Source organism: Tenebrio molitor, chromosome 9 (genome assembly GCF_963966145.1).
Source record: "Tenebrio molitor chromosome 9, icTenMoli1.1, whole genome shotgun sequence".
Classification (NCBI taxonomy): domain Eukaryota; kingdom Metazoa; phylum Arthropoda; class Insecta; order Coleoptera; family Tenebrionidae; genus Tenebrio; species Tenebrio molitor.
Genome location: NC_091054.1, coordinates 10,845,158 through 10,859,071, shown reverse-complemented (window position 1 = coordinate 10,859,071; position 13,914 = coordinate 10,845,158). Strand labels below are relative to the sequence as shown.

General features: G+C 46.5%; 1 protein-coding gene across 9 annotated transcripts in view; it reads left to right on the top strand.

The window, feature by feature from the left end:
• The window catches only part of RapGAP1 (Rap GTPase activating protein 1), a 99,045-nt gene that overhangs the window by 70,852 nt on the left and 14,279 nt on the right, over positions 1 to 13,914 (top strand). Inside the window, exon 1 of one of the 9 annotated variants that reach the window (XM_069059107.1) lies at positions 9,066 to 9,352. The exons of the other annotated variants lie outside the window; for them this stretch is intronic. Within the exon in view, the coding sequence (XP_068915208.1) occupies positions 9,209 to 9,352 (144 nt within the window). The 5' untranslated portion in view covers positions 9,066 to 9,208. Of the gene's footprint in view, positions 1 to 9,065; positions 9,353 to 13,914 lie in introns of those variants that run through there. 9 annotated transcript variants of the gene reach the window in all.

The window sequence follows — 13,914 nt, the reverse complement described above, 5'->3', positions numbered from 1 at the left end:
TATATTCCCCACTTTGTTCGGTTTATTTTATGTTGATTTTATAAAGCGACACGCAAACACCGAATTACATTATCAAGTGGTGGTGGGTATCGGTCGGAACTCCGCGTTGCGGAATATCGAACTTCCGTTCTCCCCACAACTATTCGATAAACTACGTAGCGTAACTTGTGACGTGAGGCCTAACTCACACGACACCGTCCAAAGCATAACTCTCGAATTCGACCAAAAACGTCAAACTATCCGAGAAGATCAGAAACGTCCAAGCTTCACATTTCGCACTCCTGATGCTCACCCTCGTCACTTCCGGATTGGCGGCCAGGTGCGTTCGCCCCCGCCGGAAGTGGCTCGTTCCGATCCGGGTTGTTTAGCTGCAGGTGACGACGCACCCTCTGACCACCCCCTCTCGACTAATTTCGACGTTGGCAGGGTGAGCCGTCCGGACGTCTCCGTTTGTCACATCGATCCTCCTGTGCTTATCTGGTCCACCCTTCGGGTTCTTGAGACGTGTTATGATTCACCCTTATCTACCCTCGCCGATCCGAGTGGAAGCTTGTTTGTGCCGGGGTTCCATTAAGAAGGGGCGCCGTGGGAGTCGGAACGTTCGATTGAATCGTCGCGTTAACCTGCGACCGAATAATTGATGGACGACGGAAGGGCGCCGATTGAAAAACGACGTGACGGATGCCGTCGCACGTCCCGGTTTTATTAGCGATGAGGCGGCGCCGCCGGCGGCGAAATTTCACGTGCCGGAAGACGGTTCGGATGGACGTGAAGTCCAAGAAAACGAACGCCCGAAACAGGCAAACGTAACATTTGTTGTCAAATGTAATGTTTGCAATTGTCAAATGGAAAATTTAGGGATTGTCAAATGTAAAATTTTTGAAGAGTATCAAATCGCACAAAATTTACACTTTGTATTGTTTATATCTTTAGTCACAGGCGCAATAGTTTTTTTTTACGATTTCAACCAGTGATAAATTTATCACATGAGAAATTTACACATCCATGTTAAATTTTGTGAAAACATAAGGTAATATATTTGTCATTTTGAGCAACCTTAGCACACCATTGCGAAGGTGCGAAGGCAAGAATTTATTTATTTTACGAAACAAACGCGAAACACCGACTTCCACTAATTTGGCATTTCATCGTTACCGATACGTCAGATTTAAATAGTTTGCGTTTTTATGTTTTCTGGGGGAATCGTCGCCTTCTGTTGCCCACTTTTCTGGGCCTCCTCGTCTTCCGCTCGTTGCACCTGCTGGTAATTGTCGACCGAGCTTATGCGAAAGCTAACGGAACTTTTATTCTTTGTGTATTCACCTCCGTAACCTCTTTTATGGTCAAGACGTTGTTAAACTTGCACGGTACGATTTCTTTCCCAGGAGCTACGACAAAGAGACGCGCAAAAGATCGACCGAGACGTCGTCGAAAATCAATCGGTAACGGCTTTTCGGTCGCGGAAATCCTGTGTTTGCCGTCAACTCCGACGTTTCCTCTCTTCATCTGTCTTCTTCGCCGTCGGCGATTTTCTCTCCGCGACCGTGTGAAAGTTGGCGAACATCCGCGCTCGGTGGTCGGAGCCTCCTCGGGCTCGGCCCGTTCAAGAAATCAACTCCGCCGGGGAACCCCCAGGTGAATTTTGAAGCTGTGGTCGATCACTGGGAAACTCGCCAACCGCAACCGTGATCAATTAAGCGGAATGCCGGAGAAGTGTCGTTGTTCCGCGGTGACATATGTCAAGAGACTTTTTCCAAGTCAGGTGGAGGGAGTCGCTACCATCTATAATGAATCAGCCGGGAGAACTGTCGGAACCGGTTAAATGTTAAATGTCAGTCGATATGTAACGTATAAATGATTAACGGCACGGGTGGAGGCACAAAACTCTTGTCGTGTTCGTATTTTTGTCTTTATATGGAGCGAATAAAAATGTGTGTTTGTGTGGCTGCAAGGCGAGCGGTTACGTGAGCGCTGTAGGAATGAAGGTGTAAGGTACGCTCGGTGGCTGTCGAGGTGACCCGACTTGGGTCCAATTGAATATGGATGGGGCTCGTTAAATAAAAGATGCGACAACTTGCAGCTTTTACCTGCACATTTCATCTGTTCAACGGTGACCCATCAATTTTGCACCTCTCCTACCAACCGTAATTTCCCTCTTGGATGTCTTCCGGGCGCTGCAATTCCCTCCGCCAAATCATACGGATCGTCGGTCACGGGAACAACGCCGTGTTTCCACAATCTTCGATAACCGAATCGACTTTCGCTCCGATCGCAATTTGGTCGGCGGCGTTATTATTTATTGATAACACTTCCGCACGGGGGCCGTGTTGCGCCAACAATTATCGTTATCGGCCAGTTTACCAATGTTTCTGTTTAATTGTGTCGGACACGAAATTGAACCGGCTCTAAATATAAATCGAGCCGCACACAACGGCGGTTCCCTCGGGGGCGGCGGAAAAGGTCTCGCCCCGCATACGCGCGCAGTTAACCGCGAATTATGACGGACGAACCCCGCGATAATGGGACTTATCGGATTAATAAAGAAGGGGATGATTTTTGTTTTCGATTAGATTTTGCGAGTTCCGCTGATTAGTCTTGTTGCGTCAATTACGCGTTGCGAAAGGTTGCCATTTTGTCCGTCGTAAGCGATACGGAGGAAATGGGCCGTCGCAAATCTAAAGTTGACGCGTGCAGAATTATTTTCGTCGCATTTTTCCGACGCGGAGGTCGTGGGAAAGAGGGTAAGCGCGATCCGGGGCCCGATACGACGGAAAAATCAGACGAGAAGTGGGAAAACATGACAGAGTCGATCGTTGGTTTTGTTTTCTCCCTAACTCGGTTCTCACCGCATATCCGGAAAGATAAAAAATGACAGCTACTTTGGCCGTTAATCTGTCTGAAAATAAGAGGCGACGTGAATTGTCTTATCTGGACTGCGCCTACAGTCGGTCCGTTACAACGCGAAATCTGTAGAGTCGGTGCTCATGACAGTTGTGTCCAGCGACCACAGGTTCTGTGCAAACAGAACGCCAATCATTAAATAGTTTTGCACTTTTATTTGTGTGTGTACAAGATATCGGCTTGAAGATAAGTTAAAGTAAATATTGCTTTAACGGCGAGTGTTTCCGAGGAAATGTACACTTTCGGAAATAACAAAAATTCTCGACTGTGTTTTTAAAATATACCACCACACGGAGAACAATTTCTTTGAAGTTTTTGTTTTGTTCGTTTATCAAATCTGGTTCTAACACTGTACTGTTCAGTTAAACGCCACCAAAGTAGTCGTCGTTCTAGTTTAGAATTATGTCGAGTTTCCACGACGCAGAATACAACAATGAGAATATAAAGTGAGGAATTTTAACAGAAAACGTCAAGTATTGTAGACGTAAATAACCATTGAATGTGTGAGAAAAAACACAAAGTGAATCACTGAATGATACTGGCCACGGACGTGACGACACTCTACTGTTATAAACGAAATCGTTTGATAATACTAGTCACACCGGGAAAAATATTAGATTTTTTTTAAGTAGGTACACCTTGAAACGTTTTGTGGCTGGCTGCAAGCAGTTGCGTTCGAAAGAATAATAGTAAGTGGTATTTTAAGAGGAATTATTATCGGGCGTTCAAATGGGCTGGGGAGGCGTTGGAAACAATTGTTGTGTTTTTTTAAAGCGTAGATTAATTGGAGCATGTTGACAGCTAACCTAAAATTTAGAGCCAAAAAAGAATTTCTTAATTTCTTTTTTTTTCTTTCTTTGCAATGTTTTACATTAAAAATAGAATATCTTAACGATTCCTATTCTCGAAGCAAATATCTAAGGGCACCCTTTGCTGAAAACAAACATGTTCAATTATGCCCCGATTAAACATAAACAAATGTCACTCGTGTCAAACGGCGGGAAATTCAAACTTTACACTGTTCTAAACGGTTTAATTTTTCCAATGCCTACTCAGCCCAGGATTTCATTTGAACGCGCGATAGTTATCGTTACTTGATACAAGTGTTTGTAATGTTAAACAAACCCGGCCATGATGTTGTGCCTCTTTTTTTTTTAATAGTAACTATATTCATAATATGTAATTTATTGATTCCTATACGAAATAGTAGTTTATTTAATGAGTTCGTGCGTAAATTGGGCCTTTTTTGGCACGAGTGGGCCATTTTAAAACGCGAGTGAAACGAAAGGCCCACGAGTGCCAAAAAAAGCCCAATTTACACACGAACGAGTTGAATACAACGTTTTTTTGTTCGACGAGCCCTTTAAAGGCTCCAAATCGATTAAAATCTTTAAGTTAGCTTGACGTTTCGTTTTGACAAGTTGTGACATTTATCAAAATCCGTTCACACAGGAGAAAATTCTCAAATTCTGACAGTGTCGAACAAAAAATACTGTTCAGGAATCGTCACAAAATTGAAAAACTATACATAATTACGTTAAAACGATCAGATTTCGTTGGAGCTTTGCAGCAAACAAAAAAAACGTAAATAACATTGCCCCCCGTGGGGCTTGATCTCCAAATCACCAATTCGTACAATTTTACGTTCCCATAACTGGTGTTCTGCCCTGAATCTGTTGAAAATCATCGCCGAACAGTGAAGCGCATTCTGCCCGTCACGGTTCAGGTGGTCCTACCCCAGCTCGATTCACGAGGGCAATTTTCGGCGGCGACATTCTCTCATAAGGTGAAAGAATGAATTAAAAGGACAACCGAGTCGGACGCGGATCATTAAATCGTGTCGGTTTCGACCTGGTTGAATTTCAGTTCGCTGTATGAAAATTGAACGGCGCAATTTTCACCGAATAGTAGTTTAGAACGGTTGCGACCCGTTCGAGATACAAATCGTGGGGTCGGCGGACTTTCTCTACGTCGCCGCGAAAAAATAACGCACGCCGGAAGCGAAATTAAAAGAGCTTACTTGCGCTTTTCGCTCGCCCATCTAAGGGCGGGCGCGCACCAGGCTGTATCGTACGCGAGTCACCAGTTTTAAAAAATGCTTGGCGTGATCGTGCGTGTGAGTTTATCGCTTCACACGACAAGAGAAAGAGACTGTAATAGTAACGCGTGCAAGATTTATTCTACCAGAAATATCTTTGTTGATTTGTCAACATGGAAGTGTCACTACACCATTTTGGCAATTGTTAAATACTGACGATATTTCTGAGATGCGTACGATGCGGACTAGTGTGAATTCAGTGCCATGCAACAAACTGTGCCACTAGTAGATTTTTTTGTCGCGTACTATGGCGGCCAAAAAATTTTGGCCGTCACTTTCTTGACATTCAAGTAAAGTGTAAATAAACCTTTAGGAATCGTAACCCCACTTTCGATTCTTGTCATTTTGACAATCAATTTAAACTGTTTGAAGCTCAGATATTCCAAAAATCCGACATGAATAAACAAAATTAGAGCAATCGTACATAGATAACAAGAGGTAAACGTTCTGTGTAGTAGAAATGACAAAATAATGTTGAGTTTTGAAATTTACCACCCAAAAAATAACGTTCATAATCAAGACGGTAATCATGATGACAATAAAGTACGGGTTACAATTTTTTTTTTTGAATTGACAGACAATGACGGCCAAAATTTTTTGGCCGGCATAGTACATTGTCGACCGGTGTGCACCCACCTTAAAATTTCCCGAAACTGGAAACAACTCGAACTGTGTCGCTTAATTGGGCGCGTTGCGTCAAATCTCCAAATCTCGAATTTTTGTCGATTAGTGAGTCGTAAACCCGCCCGAAAAATTTCACAATCTCGCCGTAACGAGCGCTAATTTACGGTCGCGGCGCAGCCTTTCGACAGCCCCACTCGTACATCATCCGAATTGGAATTCTCGCCGTGTTTGCTTTCGTTTCATTACGATTCCAATTATCCGACAAACAACGGACTATCGAGGAAAAATGCGAATTTTTATTGGCGCGATTAATTGCTCATTATGCCGGGATGAGGCGACCGACGTTCGTATCGCAGGAGTGGTCGGTTCCGGCCGCGCGCTTTTTTCCGAAGGGTGCAGGATGCAGGATAAATTGAATTTCTACGGCTGTATTCCTGCGGTCGTTACTGGAAACGAGTCGTTCCGTTCATTAGCATTCACCGTACAAGTTAATACCACAACAACGAAATTGTTTATTGTGTACGTTTGTACAGTTGCGGAAACAATTATCCAGCCGAGCGATACTGTTTGCATGAAGTCACACAAAAATGCGTACCGAGTGGTGGCGGACGGGTCATCGATGAGAGGTTTTTACAAAACAAGAAAAACATTGTTTGGGAAGTTTTTAGAATTTTCCGAGGTATAGAGCGTTACGAAAAAAAGTGTCCAGGCGTTCAAAAAATTTGCGATAAATGGTCAAAATCAAGAACTGAGTTTTAGTGTGACATTTTTCTTCGTCATCAACTTTGATGGAGAAGTTTTGACCCCCCGAATCCCGATTCTACTTGTAGTCCTTTCGCGAACTGTCACGTACATATGTATTACATTTGATTAATTCTGCACTCGGCGTCGACATTCGCTTTCTCCGTTCTCTCGAATACCCGAATCGACCAGAAACTCGCAATCGTACTTTCAGTTTTGGAAAAAACTCTTCGTCGCACAGATGATGTTGACCATTCGTTTCGAGTTTCGATATTTTCGGGACGGCAGCGGTTGGTGTGTTGCACTGTTGCAGCTTCTTTTTTCGACGGTAGGTACCGAACCCGTCGTAGGTCTTTTGGCATTGTTCGGTCGTGGGCATCTAAGCGCGACCGTCACATCCGTTTCGGCTTTCCGGTGGACGGGCAAGCTTGGGTACCCGCCGCACGCATGGGAACCACACACTGCAACTATCACACAAACGCCCATAGTCTCCTCGCCCCTCGCCGACACCTCGCGACCACGACGAAACCGAGAAAAAGATCCCTCGGACCATCGTCGAGAGCGAAAGGCGGACACGCCCCGCACACCCGAACCTGCAGGCTACAATTAAGCGAAATAACGCGCTCCGCCATCATTGATACGTGTTATTCTGCGAGTTGTCGACTTTTTGTGCGACGCTCGGGATTAATTCGACCGTGGCTACCGGCGGTCAAACGGCGGTTGTGTTTCGCAGGGTCGGGGTTGCCATCTTGCGTTGTTTTTTTCTTGCAGACGCGGCCTTGTTCGTATTTTTCTTGTTATTTCCCGAGAAAGTTACGGCTTCCACCTTGACCCTTATTGTGCGGCGCACCCGATCGCCTCTGAACTTCTGAATGAGGCACAATCTGTGAGAAAGATTCCGACTCGTTATTTATTGCACATTATTCCATTGAAACCAGAAGAACGAGCTGTTTTTTCAGCGAGACAACGAGCGGATGTGCGTTTCGAAAAACACGACCCGAACGGAAATCAGATCGAATTGTTTTGTGCGGAGCCAGGTATATAGGGGGAGACAGACGTCGTCGGGTCTGGAATTATCTCGAACAAGGGACACGTCTGAGTGGTCGCGGTAGCGAACACGGGTCAGAATTGAAAAGTACCAAAGATAGGGGGTCGAAGGGGACGGATACGTGGGGTCGAATTACAACCTGACTTCCAAGACTGGTTTTCTGCAATAGATTGCTGCGTGATGACTTTTTTACCATCGGACTTCAACAAAGCCGTCTTTTCAGCGCCCTCTTCTTCTTCGTCCGTAATTTATTCTGATGTCTTCGACGACTTTGCACTTTACGGTCTAGTTTCATCTTTGTACCCCTCCGCAAGAACGGAAAAGTCCGGCTTGGTACCAAATTTTCACAAAAAATTGTGACAACCCCTCGTTCACCAACCGCAGCGAACACGAATCTGCACAAGAAAAACATTGAGAAACATTTATTTCAGTGCAAAAAATCACAGTATGACGCCAACATAACCTCACTTACTCACTTATCTCACCTGCACGATTAACGTTTAAAATATTTTATTTGCAAAAAATCCAGTCGTCGACCATTGATTTGTTAATAATTGTGCCTCAAGTAAACAATATTGGTTGAGATCAGTCGCAGTCTTATTTGTTGAAGTAATTTTTAATGTCAACAAAATGTTGCCCATCATGCGAAAAATGTGGCCCTAGACCTTTGCGATGTCCTCGAGACGAGCAAAATAAAACCATCAGAGGTCTGCTCGGGGTAGGTCAACAACAAACAAATTTAAAAATACATAATTTAATAATAAAGTGTTGAAAAGATTGTTCCGTCAGTTAGGTACTTCGTTGAAGTCGTATTTGGCAGTTGGCAGTACTTTTGTTGGTGTCATTTCTTTTTCACCGTCATTAAAAAAAAATTGAAATTTTGAGACATCATCCGGCCTAAATAGACTGGAACTAATTTATTTTAGTGTTTCGTGGAGGCACTGGTAACAATCATGTGGTGACGTGTCACAAAATGGGGTTATGTTTTTGTGCCAGGCGTTAAAACAATTCTTTTCAGGTTTTCTCTTGTGATTTGCGATCGCCGCACGAACTCCGCGTTTTTCGAACGTCTCGATAAAATCTGGACTCGGCCGTTAGTCTGAAAAAACTGTAATTACCAGATTGGAGACCGAGTTGTACAAACGTCGCGTAAAAGGGGAGCCGCGAGACAACGGACAACACCTGTAACAGCACTTCTGTTGACCTTCACCAAACCAACGGTCAAACTTCTTCTCCCTCCCGTCTCTCATTTTTGACCCATCTGTGTCACATCTTGTAGGTGATAAGGCGACGCGGAGCCCTCGATAAGGCCGCAACAAGGAATGTTTTCGATCGGGCGTCCGTCGACAACCAAGCGGCGTCTCTTTCGTGGACCATCTGTTGGGGCACATGCCGTTTCCGACAGGCGGCACCTGCCCCGGGTTTCACGTGTCCAAAGTGCTTCGACCCATATTATAAATAAATATGTCAAGAGGACCGAAATGCATCGACGGGTCACGCGAAGCGCCGACCCCGTCGGCGCCGTCTCCGCGGCCGTTCCTCGGGCCGGAGACGACCGAACGTGTCTGTTCGCGTATAGTTCGGGGGCCCTCCATTGGTCGGTTCGTCCGCTGGAAAGGTAGCGCAGCACGCCGTGTCCTCAACTCCTCAAACGGTTTCGAATGTTTAGTTCGCGACAGTCGCTCGTTATGTATGTTAGTGCGCTCTCGTTCGTATGATGTAGGTTATGCGGAGTGTTGAGGGTGCGTTCGGAGCGTGAAACGACACTGGAACAGTGTTGGTGTGTGTTGGACTAAATGCGTACCCTGGCGGAAACGGACAGGAACACTTTGCCGAGGGGGTGGGTCAGACAGGCGGTGATGGGTGTCTTGAGGTGGAAGGACTTGCCTAACGGCGGCGGACCCAGGAGCGACACCCTCCACAAGGGGGCCACCCTACAGGTATGACGGCGGTGGCGGCGGCACACTTGTCGAACTCTGACGCACCATTGACAGAATGTTTATTTATAGAACGAGAAAGTAACGATTGACATACGAAGAATGAACCCGAGTTTACGTCAGTTCCTAGCGGGACGGGATCTTGACGTTTATCGGTATGGACACGAACGTCGTTTGTTTTTTTTCCTGTTTTGATCAAACGTCATTCCGGAAGGATGAAATCAGAGCGGAGGAACGGTCCAGATCCTGTATTTTTTTTGTTATCAGTAGATATCGACGGTGTTTCGAAAGAGTTTGCACAACAGGGCGAACAATGCGAAAGGATTTAAGTGAAGATTTACGGTTTAAACGGGGGGAATTATCGAAACGGCGTCGCGACTCAATTTGTGCCGTAAGAGTGGATCCGAAAAGATAACAAACGTCTGGAAATACCTCCTCGTAGCGTTTTACATCCTAATCCCAGACATTTGCATACAAGTTGGTGGCAAGGAACATGCTCACTTTAATTAGACGCTGTTGTACAGGAGAGCCGCCTTCGGGTTATCTCCAGACCCACCCAAATGTCTCTAAATGTTAAACGTCACATGCTCGTCTTGTTATTAACCCTTCGTAATCGAAAACTACGATTCCATAGTTGTTCATTGGGAAAAATTCGTTTTGGAGAACCGATGACGACAACACAGGAAAAAGCTCAAATACATTTTTAATCGTTTTTCCACGACACGGTGCGCACACGATGTCGTTTGGAAGAAGCTAATCACTTCGAGAGGTGATTCACGAGGTCAGTTGCGACCTTCGACGGCGACAAGTCTTGCGTTTCGGCGGCGGGACTAGTTCCACTGCCGAAACGATCCAGAACGAAGTCGAAAATCGCAGTTGGACACTAATTGCGTCGCATTGTCGGCCGCTCGACCCCGTCGAATCCGATATCTGGTCCTTCGAGCCGGATCGTAAATCAGACGGTGGCGGCGTCGGCGGCACCATCTCCGCTTCCTTTCGAGCGCTCCGGCTGTCCTATTAAAACATAATAACAGACGTTACCAGTTGGATCACGTGCCCGACCGTTTCAGATCTATTTCGAAGCGGAATGCCAATGAGGAAGAACCCGTGCCGCAAGATCTGGATTTATGCGCTCCGGTTTTTTTAATTCACTCTCCAGAAATAAGAGAGAACCGGCTCACCGTGACTTACTAGCCGAGGAAAGTGGAGCAAACCGCAAGATGAACCGTGAGGTGGTGCGAAGTGGAGTTAACTGTCGCGACCGGCTAGTTAGGATGGAGGCCACGTAGACGACGAGACAGGCGACTTCCTTCCTGAGATTTCGCATCGTCGGTTCTTCGACGGTTGGGAGTTGGAGAGACCAAGGTGGACGGGACCGTTGTCGGTGGTGTTTTCGCAAGGCCGCCGATTGCGAGATTCCCACCGAGATAAACCTGACGGTTTGTGGCTGTGCGTAACAGATCTGTTACATCACCAGTTTTTTTGTGGGTCCGGTCGGCAATCAACCGTCGATTAGGAAACAAAGAGATCGCGATTCGAAAGCAACGCCTCGACGGATCAACGCCGAAAAGTTCAAGATTTATTTGACCGAACGAAGGCTCAGGTGCGTCGGGTTCCGCTCGCCAAGAAAAAATCTAATAAGGCGAGGTATTGTGCTCCGTAACGATCCCATTTGGAAATAATTAGTTCATTGTTGTTGAAGAACCGTTGGAGGTTTCACTTTACAGTTGGAATATTGAAACGAAGCCTTCGTGTGAGTACGACAGGCTTATGATCGTTTGTTGGATGTCGACTCCCATCTGGATCTGTTCAATCGGGAACCTCGATAGTTGGGTAATTTATGGCGCGCGATGGTGTTTACGTTGTAGATTGGAGGAGCACTCGACACCACCGCTCATAAGTCATCAAGTGATATGATCGAATTATTTCGAAGAGAAGTCTTTCCGCACTTCAAAGTGACCCCGTTGGCCGACTCCCTTTGATAAAAACACTCTTATTTACATCAAAGTTGTCCACATTTGTCCAACAACAAGCTCCGCCCTTCCGCCTCTTCTGGAACTAGGTTCATCCCGCTTTTCGAGCCAATGCAGAATCAATAAAACCTTGAAACTTGCGACATTCTCGAATTATTCCCCTCATAAAAGGGAGCAGTCAATGTTTATTGGATTATTTCGGTGGCAGATTTGTCTATGCCGACTCCACGAAAAACGAACGATAAAACTGAACGGTTTCTCATCGACGGGAGAAAAACAACTCGCAGCTTTCGGGGGTGCAGGATCGATGGAGAACCGAAATTCGACGTGTCGCGGAAAAACCCCCCATCCGTTGGACATCGTCGGCTGGTCGCTTTACGTAACTTGCGACCGATCGAAGGGAACGACCTTGAAAGTGCACTTGTTGCGTGCAGATACGCTCACGTGGTGGGCAGCCTTTAGGTGCGAGGTCGAATCGAGCCGTTCATCGAGGTGCGAATCGATAAGTCGGCCACCCCCCGTGTTAAGCCGTGTTCACATCTCGCGGCAATCACCCGATCATCATATCGTTTATTTAGAATTCCGGCAGTTATTTGCGCGTGTGACGCGCGAGCCGTCTAATTTTAAGCGCCGACGGGAAAGAAGTTTCGTTTTTTCCTTCGGAGACGTCGGGGAATTCTCGAGCGGCGAGATGTTCCGGTGGTCACGACGGGGACGGCGAACCGTGCGGTTCACGTATCAACCATGAATTATTTATTTATTCAAATCGACCCGAATTAAACCAAATCCAAAAGCACACCGAATTGGGGTACTCCGTCGTCATGGGGGTTTGACGGGCGTGATGCCGACCTGGTGGAGGTCGATACCGGAATGCGGGAATGGTGGTCATGGATGGGACGGAGCAAAGAAAAACAAACAAGGAAAAAAGGGGGTTTGTGCGTTGAAGGGATACGCAAGGAAGAAGAAGAGTCTGAAGGAGATAAAGTTGTGATGGAAAAAGTTGCAGAAAAATAATAGTAATGATAAGAATAAGTGTCTCTAGAAGGGATGGTGAGAATGTGTCGTTGACGTTTGAAGGATGTCCGACACCTGGTGAAAACAAAAACTTGTCCGTTGCGATGGACGGCCTGGTACGAGCCGAAGAAATTGCGATTTCTCGCCGTCGATCCGTCGCATCGTGCTCCAATGACAGATATTAAAATTCCCGGAGAAAGGTGAGGGGGGGGAGAGGCGAGAAAGAGAGAAAGAGACTTACCGGGCGAAAGAGATTGATGGACGGTGATGTCGATGTTGCTTAAAGTAAACGAAACTTCCAGGTCAAGTGTTCGACAAAGGACGAAGTTCCAAAGTTGAATGTCAACTCTGGCGGAGAGCAAACCCGGTGGAAATCTTCCGGGGGACGAAGTGGAAGACCTTCGTGATCCCTCCTCGATCGTTAATTAGAGTCCGGCTTGTTTATCGCTTTGTTTACGTTAGAGACGCCGGATTTGTGCCCACCGGAGATGTCATCGACAGCGATTTCGGCCAAAACGCTAGAAAGTGGCGACGTTACACAACGCAACGAAATGTCACCCGTTCCAATCAATAATTCATATTCCGATTTGATTAATTATTAATGAAGGGGTTGAGGCGCTGCTGGGTCGCTCGGGTCGATAGCCACGACTTTTCCTCTCCGGTCACGTCGCCGGAGAAAGCCTCGTTCGTTGATTTTTTCCCCCAGATTATTTCTAGTTGCGTAAGGCGTGACCGTTCGCTTTGGGCGGAATTCTCCAGGTCCGAAATCGCGCTACGGCGACGACGCCGATCGACGATGCATCGGACCGTAAATCCTCACGTCCACCGTGAAACGCTGATCTACGGCTTCCTGGCGACGGAGAGTCGAGGCCTCGACGTGGGCCCCCAGGTACAGCCAGACGGGAATCTTCCAGATAAGCGCGGCGAGATATAGAGTGATCGTGATTGTGTTAAGTCGCACTAGACCCTCCCAATTTATATGTAGTGGTGTTAAGATCTTCCGAAATAGTGTTAAGTGTTAGTTGCTGGAACTTCCACCACGGTCGGGTTGTGACCGTGACTGTGACTTTTTAAATTTGTGTTTCCTTATTTTTTCTAGTGATCTGTCATATTTTCTGTCGGGATTGTTATGCAAATGGCTCGACCGGAGCCTCGAAACTCCGGCGCCTCTGTCCTACCTGATCATCGTCAGGTAGGAAAAATCCATAAATAATAAACAAGATTATTGTCGTGCATATTTAATGTTCCGGGGGCGTCGCGTGGGTGTCCTGACACGTTTCCGGTAGAGCGGTCCATTCCGGGTGGCGAACGATCCCGAAAAATCAAATCTCCCGGAAAGTGTGCCTATCTGGTCGGCATTCCGCACCTCGAAACGGGAAAAAGAAGACTTGATTAAATTTTCATCGGTCCTTTGTCCTCGTGTTGTGTGTCAGGTGGCGAGAATTATGGAGCAATATCCGGGGAAAAATGCTCGGCATTTCTCATATGGTATGGTCGTTAACCACCGCCGCCGCCGGCCGGAGGCGATTATCGCCCAAGTTTAGGCGGGGTGCGGATAATGGATAACGTTGCGGAATT